The sequence below is a fragment of the Choloepus didactylus genome, chromosome 8, assembly GCF_015220235.1.
Source record: "Choloepus didactylus isolate mChoDid1 chromosome 8, mChoDid1.pri, whole genome shotgun sequence".
Taxonomy (NCBI): Eukaryota; Metazoa; Chordata; class Mammalia; order Pilosa; family Megalonychidae; genus Choloepus; species Choloepus didactylus.
Window position 1 is genome coordinate 130276299 of NC_051314.1, and position 14088 is coordinate 130290386.

General features: G+C 44.0%; 1 protein-coding gene across 4 annotated transcripts in view; it reads right to left on the bottom strand.

Moving 5' to 3' along the window:
- The window catches only part of NINJ2 (ninjurin 2), a 72880-nt gene that overhangs the window by 55697 nt on the left and 3095 nt on the right, over positions 1–14088 (bottom strand). The window contains exon 1 of one of the 4 annotated variants that reach the window (XM_037846207.1): positions 6236–6321. The exons of the other annotated variants lie outside the window; for them this stretch is intronic. Within the exon in view, the coding sequence (XP_037702135.1) occupies positions 6236–6283 (48 nt within the window). The 5' untranslated portion in view covers positions 6284–6321. Of the gene's footprint in view, positions 1–6235; positions 6322–14088 lie in introns of those variants that run through there. 4 annotated transcript variants of the gene reach the window in all.

The following is a 14088-nucleotide window of genomic DNA, read 5'->3' on the forward strand; positions in this document are numbered from 1 at the left end:
ATTTTGATCTCTCCCTTCACCAAGTAATTATCAAGTCATTCCTTGACATATAAAGATGTTGGCATTGCCTCCCTAACTAGACTTTAAGCCACCATGAATTTTGTTACAGTGCTTAACACAATACTGAATGTATAAATTGTTCTTAATAATAACTGTTGATTAATTGCATTTCTTCTTTTAGAGTGACAGGGTAGACACAAGCATAAAGTCAATCATCCTGCCATCATGTGGAATTTCAAGCAACATGACTTGTAAGCATGTTTGCTGCAGGCAGATTTTTGGATCTTCTAAGTTCAGTAATACATGGATAAAACGCAGAAAATGGTTGGGTCTAAGATAGTAAGGGGGTGGATTCAAGTTAGATTAAAATGTTTAACCAACCCTGATACTTTGAATGTGGATCTGAAAATTGGACACCTCTAGAATGTTGCACTCTTACTAACATTCAAATCCAGAGCACTACAACATTAAATTCTTTTATTTGTAAGACTTTTCCTCCTCCTTCTCCTTCTCTTTAAGGGAGTGGGTACAAGCGTGGGAAGGAGGTTGGAAGAAACTATTTCTTTCCTAAAATGGAGTAGAGCTTAACTTGAATCCGATCATGAGGAAACAATCATTTTTCCTAAACAACAATTAGGAAATACACACCTAAATTGAAGTCTGACCTGCACACTTCAAAAATGCCACACTCATGAAAGGGGAAAAAAAAAAAAAAAAAAAAAAGGAGCGTAGGAAACAGCTATAGATTAAAGGAGACTTAAGAGACATGGCAACCAAACTAAATGTAATGAGTACTCTTTGATTAGATTTGGATTTTAAATAAAAGGAAAAATAAAGGACACTATCATGTGAACATTTGGGAGAAACTGAATACGGAGCATATGTAAATATTAAGATTCTTGAAAGTGATAACGATAGTCGAGTTATGTAGGAGAGTACCCTTCTTAGGAGAATCATGAAGTATTTATGGCTGCAACTTACTTTCAAATGAGAAACAATGTGAATATATAGAAAGAAATAGAGTAAAGGTGGCAAACTTGATGAAGGCAGGTGATGAGTTTAAGGGAATTCATTGTACTGGTCTTTCCACATTACTGCAGGTATGAAATTCTTTAAACTAGTTAGAGGGGGGAGAAATGGAGTAGTCATTTAGTTCCTGAATGCCCAGGGAAACACTGACTTTCTGTGGATCTGTGAGCAAAATATTGAGCTACCTGCCACATAAGGCCACTCCCCAGGGTTGCCAGAAGGAGCCAGAATGGAATGACCAGGGAGATGAGACTAGATGCTTTCCACTGTGGGCCCTCCATTCCCTTTCAGGGGGCCTGAGTGCCGGGCTTTCTCTTCTGCTCTCCCACAGCCCTACCTTGACCACTTCAGGACCCAGAGTGTTGTATTGTTCTCCTTGTATATTAAGGTTGAAAGCCCCAAGGACAGGGCCTTGTCTCACTTTTCTTATAACCCTCCCTCCCCCAACTCCCCAACCCCATGCTTTGTACAGAGCTAAGTACATAGTAGGTGCCAGAAAGTATTTTTTTATAGATTGGTTATTGACTATCCCAACAGTATGGAGGGAAAGGCATATATGGAAATGTAAGTGGAGGGGTCACAGATGGGTTTAAAAGGTTTACCCTAATTAAGGTATTAATACACAGCTGGGTAAGGCCTTGCAGAAGGAATGTCAGATGTGGGTTCTGACGCAACCTAATGCTCTCTATGGCAACCAGGTGTTACTGGCTTAGCACATGATTAGTGCTTGGGGTGGGGCCAAAGAACTATAGCTTTGGCAAAAGCTTATGACTACCTAAGCACAGAATGTCCCCAGTGTGGCCCTGTGGGGCAACTGCTCTCACAACTCTGTGTGTTCTTCCCTCCCTAGGAAGTGCAGCTAAACAGACTGACGGCCTCAAAAAAGGGAGTTCTCATTCTGACTCCTTGAGCAGAGTGGCTGTGCCTTGAGAGATCTGTACCCCTGGTGATTTGAGGAGAATAATGGGAGCCCCCTTCAGAAAATGGGGGTGAGAACTATGGCCTGCATCGCTTCAGAAGGCAGGTGCTGCCCACATGCTGAGCAAGTTTCAGAACACCCAGGCCTGCAACATTCCACCCCCAGCGGCCACACCAAGTGCTGCTGTGTTGCAGCTTGCTGAGGGGAGTGTAGACTTGTCCTTCTTGTCTTGAGTAATTTTTCAATGAAGCTGAAGAACTAAAGGGTAAAATTCCTCTCTATTCCAGCCAGGGCTTCCTTTGTATACAGTTTGTTATTTCCTGTGAAAACGGATCTTTTCCCCACAGGACTATTGTGAAAATAACGCAAAACCCATACAGAGAACTCCAGTGTACCCACTCCACTCCCAGCCATCCAGACCCACATTTGCCATATCATTCTATCTATATACCCATCTATCAATCCATCCATCTGTCTGTCTGTCTATCCATCTATGGCATTTAGTTTTAAATTCAAGTTACTATTTTATTACATACCGTCTTATATTGGTCTCTCATTATTTTCTGTAAGTCTTGAATTCCCCCACAAAGTTATGAATTTCTTGGGGGACCATGCTATGTGCTGCTTTTGTACTCAGAACACTTGTGCTAGAATTACCTGAAAAGAAAAAAAAAATCCCCACCCACACCCTAAGATGCTATGTGCTGCTTCTGCCATCTATGCTTGCCTCCTGCATCCAGTGCACAGTGCATATTAGACACACAATAAATATATGAGAATGTGTAAATAATGTACTGTTTATCCATATTATGGAAAACTACACAGCAGTTCAAAAGAATGAGATGGTTCTACATATTTTCACAGGAAGAGATTTCCAATTCATATCATTGTGTCAAAAAAAAAAAAAAAAAAGGAGGCAGGTGCAGTATGAAATCCTTCATGTAGAAAGGACTAGTAGACTTGGTCCATATATATGTCTATTTCCTTCCTCATATTTACCTCTAATCATAGACTATTGTTACCAACTAGCATATTGAAACACAGAAAGTTCCTGTATTTTCCTTTCCAAAAAGAATTGTCATTAATGTTAAGTAAATAATATGCGTAAGTCAGCCAGCAAAGGACTTGCCGCAGTAATTGCTACACTTACATAGCACTTCACATGGGGCAGGCATTGTCCTTAGTGATTTATATGAACTAACTCATTTAACCCTCACAATAGTCCTGTTAGGAAAGTGAAGCCCAGAGAGGTTAAGTAATTTACTCTAGGTCAGACAGCACAGCAAACAAGTGGCATGCTAGCTCCAAAGCCTGTGTTCTTACCACTATGCTGAAGGGGCCCTTTCCTCCCTTCTCTGTGCTTCTATATCTCGTGTATGACTCAAAGAGAGCACTCAGAACATTGTGCTAGAATTACCTGAAAAGAAAAAAAAAATCCCCACCCCCACCCTAACCTATGGCTCCACTATGGATTTGAAGGTTTGAGGTAGCTATAAGGAGCTACTGATGCCTTCTGGAAACTATGTGTGGGTTGTTACTGAGAGAACATGATCTTACCATTTGTGGTGACAGCATTTAGTCATGTGATATGCACAGAGTTTCCCTGCAAGTGCCTCTCGAGGACAGGTTTTAGTCCCAAACCTGGTTCACATCAAGCAGTACTTCAGCTTAACAGACAAGGCTGACAACGGTCCAAGTATAATTAAGTCCTGTCTGACTAAAGGTGGGGATAGACTCCATAACTTTTTATGGCAGGTAAGTTTCTAGGACTCTGATTCTTGGCTCCTCGAGGTCTTGAGGCATTAAGATTGAGGCTACTTGAACGTGAACTAGGAGGCTATGCCCTAGACCTGGGTCCCTGGATAGCATGTTCAAATTGGCACCGTGTATTGTCCTGTTTCAGATTAAATCAGCATTCCTCAAATTTGCAGGACCTTTTGTCACAGTGATACATATCCCTAGTTCACACATGGAATGTTTGCTCTCTGGTAGCCAGCCGCACTTGGAGCTGGCAGTGATGATCTCATAAAGCAGGAAAGCTGAACACATTTGGGCATGGCAGAATCAGGAGTTTCTAAACTTGGGGGTAGCCTAGGGACCATCAAAACCAAAATTCTTACTTCACCAATGAGGAAACTGAGGCTTTTAAAAAAAGGTTAGATGTCAGGGCTTCTGGCCTGAGAAAAGATAAAGTGCACTTATATAATTCACCTTGGAGGAATAGCACTGTGGGCTGCTCAGACCTCCCTTTCAATGACTCCATGGCCTTCAGGGCTTAACTGCAGTCGTTTATTCATCCCAGGTGCCTGGTGCCATCTATTGCTTGTCTCCTTGTAACAGTCAGTTTTTATTTTTAATTGTCCTGTTCTGTATGGGGTCACTGATATGTAAAGGGAAAACCAGAAGAATGGAGAACTGTAGACTCAACTTTAGATGGGGATAGGAAGTGATCTTCCTAAACTGTTTGCATACTCTCTCTAGGGATCCTAAGGGATGGGTCCTCCAGGTGGTCTGCAGGCTTTTCTCTTATGTAATCATGTTGATGAGGTGACCATAGCCATACTTGCTCATACTATTTTAAATGATAAAAACTAGCCATTGCCTTACTGCTATCTCATCAAAACAAAAATTCTGCCTTCCATGCGGGTTTTTCTCTAGTTTTCTGTCATTCCCATCTTTTCAAACAGACATATCTTCTCACTCAGAAGCTGTTCTGGAGACATAAGATGCTTCCATTTTGTGGGGACAAGTAGGATAGGATGTGGGAGACCACTGTCCTTCTCAAGCACCCTGCATTCTGGAAAGCACCTGCACAGAGTAGCTCCACATGCGTCACCTTCCTGCTTTTCTAGGCTGAGGAAGTCTATGCCTGCTTTGCAGGTGGGTTCCAATCGAAGGCTTTGGACAGGCAAAGCCTTGTTTTTTCCAGCAGGGTTAAGGAGTGGGAGGAAGAATGTGCCCTAAGCCAGGATGCTTCTCAAGGAAGTCAGGAAAGGATTCTAGATTACTATCTTTGATTAGATCCCCGTGCTAAAGAAACAGGCACTAGGGGAAAGTGTCTTTTCTAATTTTACCCTAGAGCGAGGTTATTTCCTAGTCTGACTCAGAAAACATCTGTCTTTGAAGACAATGGGGCTTTAGGGTAGAATTTGGCTGATTCTCCCATAGTCTCCTCCAGTCTAGGCCTCACCCAGAGAGCCGCAGAATGAAAAAAGCACAGCGTGGGAGTCAGACAGCCCAGGATTTGAATTTCAGCTAAACTACTTACTATCTGGAACCTTGAGCAAATTAACTTCTCTGAACTTCAAGTTTTCTCTTTTGTAAATTGGGGTTAATGATTGCCCCGAGAAATCAGAAAAGAGAGATGTAAAATGCCTACTTCATACAAAGTGCTCCGAAAGAGGTAGCTATTATTATTAACATAAAGGGAAGCCTAGGGGAAACTCAGCAGGAAACCAAGGACTCTTCTGCGAAAAAGGAACCGAAATAGCCAGGGCCGGCTCCACCCACTCCTGACAGCACGTCCCCTGGGGGGGCGGGGGGGGGAGAAGGAGGAAGAGGACGCTCTGCCCTCCCCCCACCCAATACACACTAGTGAACGAGGCTGGGCCGGGCTTGGGGTGGGGGTTGTTTTGCTTTGGAAAAGGGTGAGGGCTGCCCTGGGCCTTCTGCGCGGGGGAAGGAAGAGATAAAGCGTTGTAACCAAAAGCTCAAGGCCAATCCCAGAGCAGGCCCCAGGGCCGGATGGGGGGAAGTGTGTCCTTAGACCGGTTTCCCCCTGCTCTGTTTGTTCTGCCCGAGTCAGCCGACCTTGTTTTCGCAGGCCTAGGGGCCTCGCGGCTTTCGGACCAGCCACGCTGCCCAGTCCGGTCCCCACTCCGCCCCAGGCCCCACTCTGCGCGCGCGAGGGTGGTCCTTCCCCCCCCCCCACCTCGGCGCGGTCGGGCCCTTCCGGCTCTCCAGCCAATCAGCTGCGGCGCGAACTCGCGGCCTCTTCTGCTCTGCGCTCGCTGTCCTTCCCCGGGCCAGCTTGGGCAGAAGGAAGGCCAGCCTTCGGAGGGCATAATCGCCTCCTTATGAAAAGAATATTCACTTTTCCACGAAGGCCTTTCCTAGTGAATGCACCACTTCAGGACAGGCAGGCTGCCTGCGGCTCACCATGGCCACACTGTGCCGGGTCCGTGCCCCTGGAGCTTTCCGAGCACCCGTCAGGGTCTGCTTAGGGCTCCTCAAGACACTGGGCTCTTTCTTCCCTTCCACACCACCCCACCTGTGACCGTAACTGACCCTCTCTTCCAGCTCGCTCACCGACTCCGCTGTTTGGAGACTCCACATGGTTGGAACTTAGCTCAGCTTCCCAGCCTAGGTTTGGGGCGGGAAAGGAAGTGTGGTATTTGTTAAGTACTCAGAAGGAATATGTGCAGTTTCAGAAGCTCTAGCCTTGACGAAGTTCAGAAACTTGGGAGAGGAAGAACACTTGATTCAGCCTACTGTGCACCTGGAACTTTACATATGTCCTCTGATTTAATCCTCACAAGAATCCTGTACGGAGTGTATCATTATTTTAGGCCTGGAGATGAGGAAACCAGGGCTCTGAGAGATTAAGAATTTTACAGCTGCTGAGGGTCTGGCTTGCAGCGAAGCAAAGGTTTTTTTTCCAAGGGACTCAGCTTCATACAGGACACCAAATAGTGTTCAAACTCAGAAACCCATGGGTTCCCTTGTTTGCTTGGGGAACAAACAGCAATAGGCAGATACTCCCTAAAGCAAGTTAAAGGCCTTTTCAGGAGTTAGTGGGTAGGGAGAGAGGAGCACTCTTTGGTTGCTTCCCCCATAAAAAAAGTACCCTGTTGGTGTCAGTAGTTTGAACCACCCCTTAACATACTTATTCTTTGCCATCAAGCCCCAAGGGGTCACCATTCTTCTCCCACATGGCTTCCAGAACCCCATTCCCCCTAACCCCTTGGCAGCAGTTAGACAGCTGTTTAAGTGGAGACTATTTTGCTACTTTGGGAGGATTCTTGAGTTACCAACTCTTCTTTGTTATGTAAGGCAGCACTTCCTTTAGGAAGTCTTCCTTGACCCCTCAAGCCTGGGTCAGCTGCCTCCTACAGCACTTCTACTTCCCATTTTTGTGGCCCTCATCACACCACCTATTGCAATTGCTTCTTTCCTTATCTGTCTCCCTTGGAAGGAGTCTACCAGAGTGCAGGAGCTGTGTCTTGAGTGTTAACCTCAGTATTTAACTGAAATGCCGTGGTCCAGCTCCCAGGATGCCAGTGTTCCCAGGAACTCTGTTTGAAAACCACTGGACTAGAGTTTGGAAGTTTAAAGTTTAAAAATAAGATGGGAAGCTGGAGATGACTGAAAAACCTGACCTTTTACAATGAGGAAAACAACAACAATAATTAAAGCTATCATTTATTGAGTGCTTTTCTTATGTCAGGCACTGTTATAAGTACTTGAGTGCAGTGCTCCTCAGACTTTAATGTGCATTCAAATCACCTGGCAATCTTGTTAAAATGCAGGTTCTGATTCAGTAGATCTGGGAGGGGCCTGAGATTCTGCATTCCTAATAAGTTCCCAGGTAATGCTGATGCTGCCCTGCCCATGGACCATACTTTGTAGGGCAAGGATTTGGAATATTAACTCATTTGATCCTCAGTAGCCCTATGAAGTAGATACCACTGTTATTCCCATTTTACAGATGAAGAAACTGAGAGGTTAAGCATATATAAACTTAAGCCAAAATAAATGAGCTGCAGGGGAATGAGGGAGTGAAGAATGGTGTGGCAGGGTATAGTTGTAGAAGGAGAAGCAAAGTTCTAGGCAGAGGAAACAGTAGTTTAAAAAGCCTGGCATACAGAGGAGATGGACAGGGGTTAAAGGGGCTGTTTCATCTGTTAGGCAGTGTGTGCTATGAGCTTTCCAAAGCCCACCCCCGCAAAAGAAATGTATTGGTAGTTACATATGAAAACAGAACAATTTAGTAACAATTCAGAAATCCAAGTAATTAAAAATCCTTCTGTTTTTTTTAAGATGAAAAATTTAATGAGTGATATGGGTACATTTTAATACATTTGGTAAGAAATGGGGTAGGGCCTCCCATAGTAAAGGAGTCTAGGGCCTACTAAGGACAGCACAGGCCTTGGCCACGTGGGATTTGGAGGTAATCCTGAGGGCAACTGGGAATCATTGATATAAGCAGGAAATTGTTCTCTGTGGCTTAAAGTGGAGAACAGATTGGAGGGAAGCCAGAGTAGAGGCCCAGTGGCTAGAGACCAGATAGACAGTACAGTCTACCAGACTGCCAGGCAATCTCTCCCTCAGTGCCAAGAGTAGCATAAAGTGTAGCATTATACAACCCAATTATTCTTTGATTCCTCTGGCCCCAATCTGACTCAGCATTCTAAATTTACTGAAGATTTGGGGACAAGGGTTTTGCCAAATCCTTTCTAATTGAGGCCAGTGATGCTACAGTCTAGGGGAGGTGTTCAGAACACAAGCTTTGAGTCAGACTGACATGGGTGTGAACCCCAGCTCTGCTACTTGCTAGCTGTGTGACTTTGCACAAGTGATTTAGCTTCTCTGAGAGACTGCTGATGGGTAAAATGGGCATAATACATTTCTCATGGGGTTGTTTTGAATATTAAATGAGATAAACTCAATACACAGCATACCACAGCACCTTCCCCAGAATAGGTACTTATAAATAAATGCTAACTGTCATCATATATTTGGCATTGTTTTGAGACCTAGTCATGTTTCTTTGGGAAGAAACAGAGGGTGAGGTAAATAATCTTTTCATCAGTCTTCTGATGAAAGATAAGGAAACTGGGGTTCAGAGGTTAGGTGGCTCAGCTCAGCCCAGGGAGTTAAGGATGGAGTGGGAAACCTGCAAGAGCTGAAATTGATTTTATTTTCCCTTCTGTTTCGCCCTCCCTCCAGCAGTCAACATCTGCTACTACCATCTCTCTTGATGGATTCAAAATCTATTTCCCTTAGTCATGGTGTGGGTCAGTCATTATAGCCCAGGGCCTGCCACTGAATACTGTCCTCCCACTCCACTCGCCTCCAATTCCTTTCTTCCCCACCAGATTTCTCCCCCACCTTGTCCCCAATTTTAATGCTTCTGGATTTCCTTTATTAAAGAACTTGTGTCTTTGAGACGCAGACAGAACCGCCCTGGCCTGGGATGCCTTCCAGGGTTCCTCCCTTTAAAGGGAATAGATAAGTAGGTCACATCAGGATGGTTGGGGAGGAAGCTGACTTCTTATGGGAGGAGGAAAAATACTGCAGATCGCATGGAGAGCAGAAAACAAAATAGCAGGGCTCCTCTCTCTCATTCTCTCTTGCTCACTCTCTTATCTCACAATCTCACAGTGATAACCCCCGCAAGGTGATACCCTGCAAAGTAATTTGGAGAGAGCACAGGCACTGCTGAGCACTTGAGGTTCAGGGACACTAGTGGAAACGGTATTGAGCAGAAAGCTTGCCTACCCTTTTGCTCCCTTCTATCCCACCCTGTCTCTTCTTCAACCTATGGCACATTTTTCTCCTATGTGGAGAAGATAAATCTCAGCTTTTACAGAGGATTTGGAGCTTCAGGAAGGCCTGAAAGCCGAATCCTGCAGCTTAGAGGTTTGGTGGGGCCAGAAAGGCCCTGGCTGTGATTGCCTGGAGCAATCACAGAGATTCTGTTGTGGCAACCAGAACAAGTCATGGGCTTTGCAGGATTTCTATTCTTCAACACAAAGAAGGGTGTAGATAAGCTTTAAGTTGTGTAGATTGCTGTGAAAACCAGAGAGAGAGACATAGAGAGAGACACACAGAGAGAATCACACAAGGGTGCAAGTGTGCGGTATGAAAGGTCCAACACTACCAACTCCACCCTGCCCCATAGTCCCCCAGGCTGGAGGCCTGTTTGAATCATAACACTCCTGGGCGGTCACATTTCTAGGAAACAGCAGCTGAAGGGGAAAGGTCCTGGCTCTGTGAGTGAGACCAGCCTGCCTAGGTACAGATTAGGACTGAAAATGTGTATCTGGGCAGAGGACTAGTCCCTGGACTGTGCCTGGGGCACAGGGCAAGCACACAAAACCAAAAAGACCAAAGCCTGACCCTCGCACCCTGAGGTAAACAAAGGTGGGGTTGTGGAAACAGGGAGTTCACCTCTGGAGAGGCGAGTGGTTTTCCATTCTCTTGGCAAGGAGGCTGGTGAACTCCCAGCCCAGAGGTTCATCGTTCCAGGGCAATGGCCGCTCTTCTGCAGAGGCTTGGAGATGATGTTCCAGATGCAGGATGCAGCTCTCTCCCACCTTCTGAGGTTGCAGCACTGCCCCTGCCTCCAAAGCCCTGTTCCCAAGTTTACCCCAGGGTCCTGGGAAGTCTATTCAGGGATACTAGGCCCCTCTGCTCTTTTTTTCTCCACACGTAGCTGCTAAAAGGGAGTGTTCCTCCCCTTCCACACACACTCCACCCCCCTCACCCCTGCTCCACCCAGAACTGTGTGCCTGGAGGCCCTGTGGGAAAGTCCCCTTCTTGGCTGCAGTTGCTCTTCTCCCTCCCATGAGAGGCAGGGCTGGGTGACAGGGGAGAGACATCCATCTTCACCTGGGCCCTTCATTAAGCTTAATCTCCCTAGTGGGGTAGGCCTGTCAAACACACCTCTTTCCCAAGCTGGAGCAATCTCTCATCAGAGTGGGTGTAAATCTCCACAAGTATGTAGCAGGCAAGTAGTAGCATTGACAGTGCAGTGGTGCCCTGAATTGAAACGAGAGGTTTGGACATGTGAGGCTTAGATCCTTTGTACTCTCAGAAAGTGTCTGGCAGTTCTGCCTTCCTGTTATCTGCTGTAGCCTGGGCCCCTTGCTTTGCCAACAGACCTGCCTTATTCCAGGTCTAGTGCAAGTGCTACCCCTTGGCTTGTCTAGGACCACCTGAGAGAAAGGGAGCCAGTCTTGGAGCTTCCATATTCCCCTGACCCAACCATTCAATCAGTCACGTATTTGAGCAGTGGTTATGAAACTTTAATGTGCATGAGAATCACCTGGAAGCTTTTTAAAATACAGATTGCAGGACCACATCCCCAGGGTTTCTGACTCAATAGGTCTGGAGTTGGGACTGGGGTTTGCATTTCTAACAAGTTCCCAGCTTGTCAGATGAGATGCTGCTGCTCCAGGGACCACATTTGAAAACCACTGAGCTAGAGTATAGCAAAAAGAAAACTTAGGTTTGAATCCAACCCTGCTACTTTCCTGCTCTGTGACCTGTCTGAGGTCCATTAAAGTTATATAATTACCTTATGTATTTGAAAGATTCTTGCATTGAGTATGGTGAATTGAATATAAATTAATCAACAAATACAGTATTTACTGAGTAGTTTCTCTGCTGAACATTGGATACTCTGCCCAATGTCCTAGCCAGCTTCTAGCATAACATCTGTAAGGAGAGTAAAGTCCAAGTAAGGATCACACATCTCTGGACCTCACTTGTTTCTTCAATAAAACAAGGGCTTTGGTCTACTAGACTAAAGGCCCCTCCAGGTTCTGTCTGGAAGTCCAACTCAGAGAGGGGAGTTAGATCCTTGGGGGCACAGCCATGCTTTTTGTCCTTTGCCCATCCTTCACCCATTGACCTCCACCTGAGAGCCCAGGTGCTTCTGCAGAGCAAAGAATATCAACCACCAGAGTCAATGGTCATCTCCAAGGATAGTACTAGGCCCTCAAGGTCCACCATGAGCTAGCCTACTTTACAATTTTATTTCCCATTGTTTCTCCTTCATTCAGCTTATGGTATAGACAAATTGGACTACTCACCTTTCCCCAATATGCCTTTTATTTTCCTGACTTCAGCCTTGTTTACACAGTTGTCACCACTAGAATACCCTTCTCAATAAAAGTCCTATTTGTCTTTCAAAGCTCACTCAATGACTACCTCCTCCAAGAAGTCATCCCAAAGCCTTATTTCCTCTATCTATCTATCTATCTATCTATCTACTATCTATTTATCTAATCTACATCATCTATCTGTCATCTATCATATGTTCCTGAGGTTGTCAGGTATAAGATCTAACCCAATCAGAGATACCACATCCTAATCCCCTCCGACTCATGTCTGATATCATCCCTCTGAAAGGGATCTGTAGAAATTCAATTGTCTGCAGGTTTGTCCCTGAATGTCACATTCCTAAAGTCTGTTCTTGGAGTATACTCAGAAATGAAAAACAAGAGTTGTGATACTATGCAAAATTTTTTAAAAATGGGACAGCCTCTCAGAGGGAAGTGCTTACTTACACAAAAGATTAGCCAGTAGTCACCCCTTTAGTAAATAAACGTGTCTGGACCATACTGAGAAATCTACTTATTTGCATATAGGAACACCTGCTTCTTTAATTGTCTTTTTTTAAATTACAGTGTTTTTTTTTTCCCTATTCTAAATATAATGCATGGGTTTGTAGAAAAGGTGTAAAGGAAACAAATAGTAAAAAGAAAAGTAAAAGAAGAAAATAAGTCAATTCATAAGTCAATATCCCCAAAATAATCAGTATTAACATTTTGGCATATTTCCTGCCAATAATTTTCCTACACCTATTTATTTATATCATTTTTAAAGGAAATTTAAATAAAATATTTATACACTTCTATATCCTACTGTTTTGACTTTATAAGTATTTTTGTATTTCTTTAAATACTATTCCAAAACATACAAAAAAAATATTCTTTGATTTCTATTCACAGATATGGCAAACTTTATTTAACCATTCCTTCATTTTTGGACACTTCATTTTTTTGCTGTAAATAATATTTCAATGAACATTCTTGCATATCTGAACACTCCTCTGATTATTTTCTTCGACAGATTCTAGAGCTGGGAATATTATATTATTTTTAAGCCTCTTGATACATATGGTCAAATTGTTTTCTGGGACTTTCATTTGAAAATACTTCCAGATTATCCATAGTCCTTCTATTCATAAATAATTTTTACCTCCACTCCCATAGGGTTCTAGTTATCTCTTTCTTGTCATACTCATTTCTACCTTGAATTTGCATTCATTATGTATAAGTCTTAGTTTCCCTATTAGAGTATAAGCTCTCTGACTATCTTCATATCTCTTTCAACATTCAACATAGGTGGAATAAAGGGGGCAGAAGACTGAATCTATTTGCATAATAGGGAATCTATAAGCAGAAGACGAGTTTCATTTGGAAGGAAGCAAGGCTGGTGTCTTGAGCTCCATATTTGGGGATGGTGTTGCAACACCAGTTGAAGAAAGGGATTTTCCTTTGTATGTCCAAATTCTGGGAGCTGGGGAAAGATGGAAAACTAGTCAAGCCCAGAGCCTGGGAGGTGAGTAGCCTTAGCCCCCAGCAGGGCTTCCAGTAAAGACCGGGAGAAGAGCAGAAGCTTGGAGGCAGCAGCCTCAGGTTAGGGAAGGAGAGGAAAATTGGGGGTGGGGGAGGTGGAGTGAAGTGGGAAGGTGAGGGGTGGGGCATGACTATAAAGTGGGAGCAGTTCCAGGCATTCACCTCTAGTGGCAACCTGCTTTGAGTACTGTGTGTCCCTCTTTTTTCATCCTAGTGTACCACTACCAACATCCAGCTCTCAGAATGTGACCCAGGGAAATACCTGGTAGGCCGATTCTAGAGGCTCAAATTAATATTTCTTAGATCGCAGTTTCCCAAACTTCAGATGTACCGTGTTCATTATTTCAATGTCTTAGTGAAATGAAAGCAGCAATATGCACATTCACATATACCTGGGATTCCTTTCATCCAAACCACACTTCTGAACAGTTAAAACAGATACAATTATTGAAGCTGAGGGTGCACCTATGTCATTTGCAAGGTCTGCATAAGGCATTAAAACACACAGTGCCACTTACTTTAGCCTCATCCTAAGCAACAACCTTCTTGAAATCACAGGTTTGATGGATTAGTTATGTTTTTTCCTGATACACATGAAAATGATTAAAAGTTATATAAAGTATATATTATATAAAATACGAAATTATAAAATAAAAAGCTGTCAGCCCTTGGTAGTACCTTTATGACCTATTGGTGGTAATTGTACCACATTTCTGGGAAACAATGTTTTAACTGAGCAATTTCCTTATATTGTAGTTAATTATGCATATT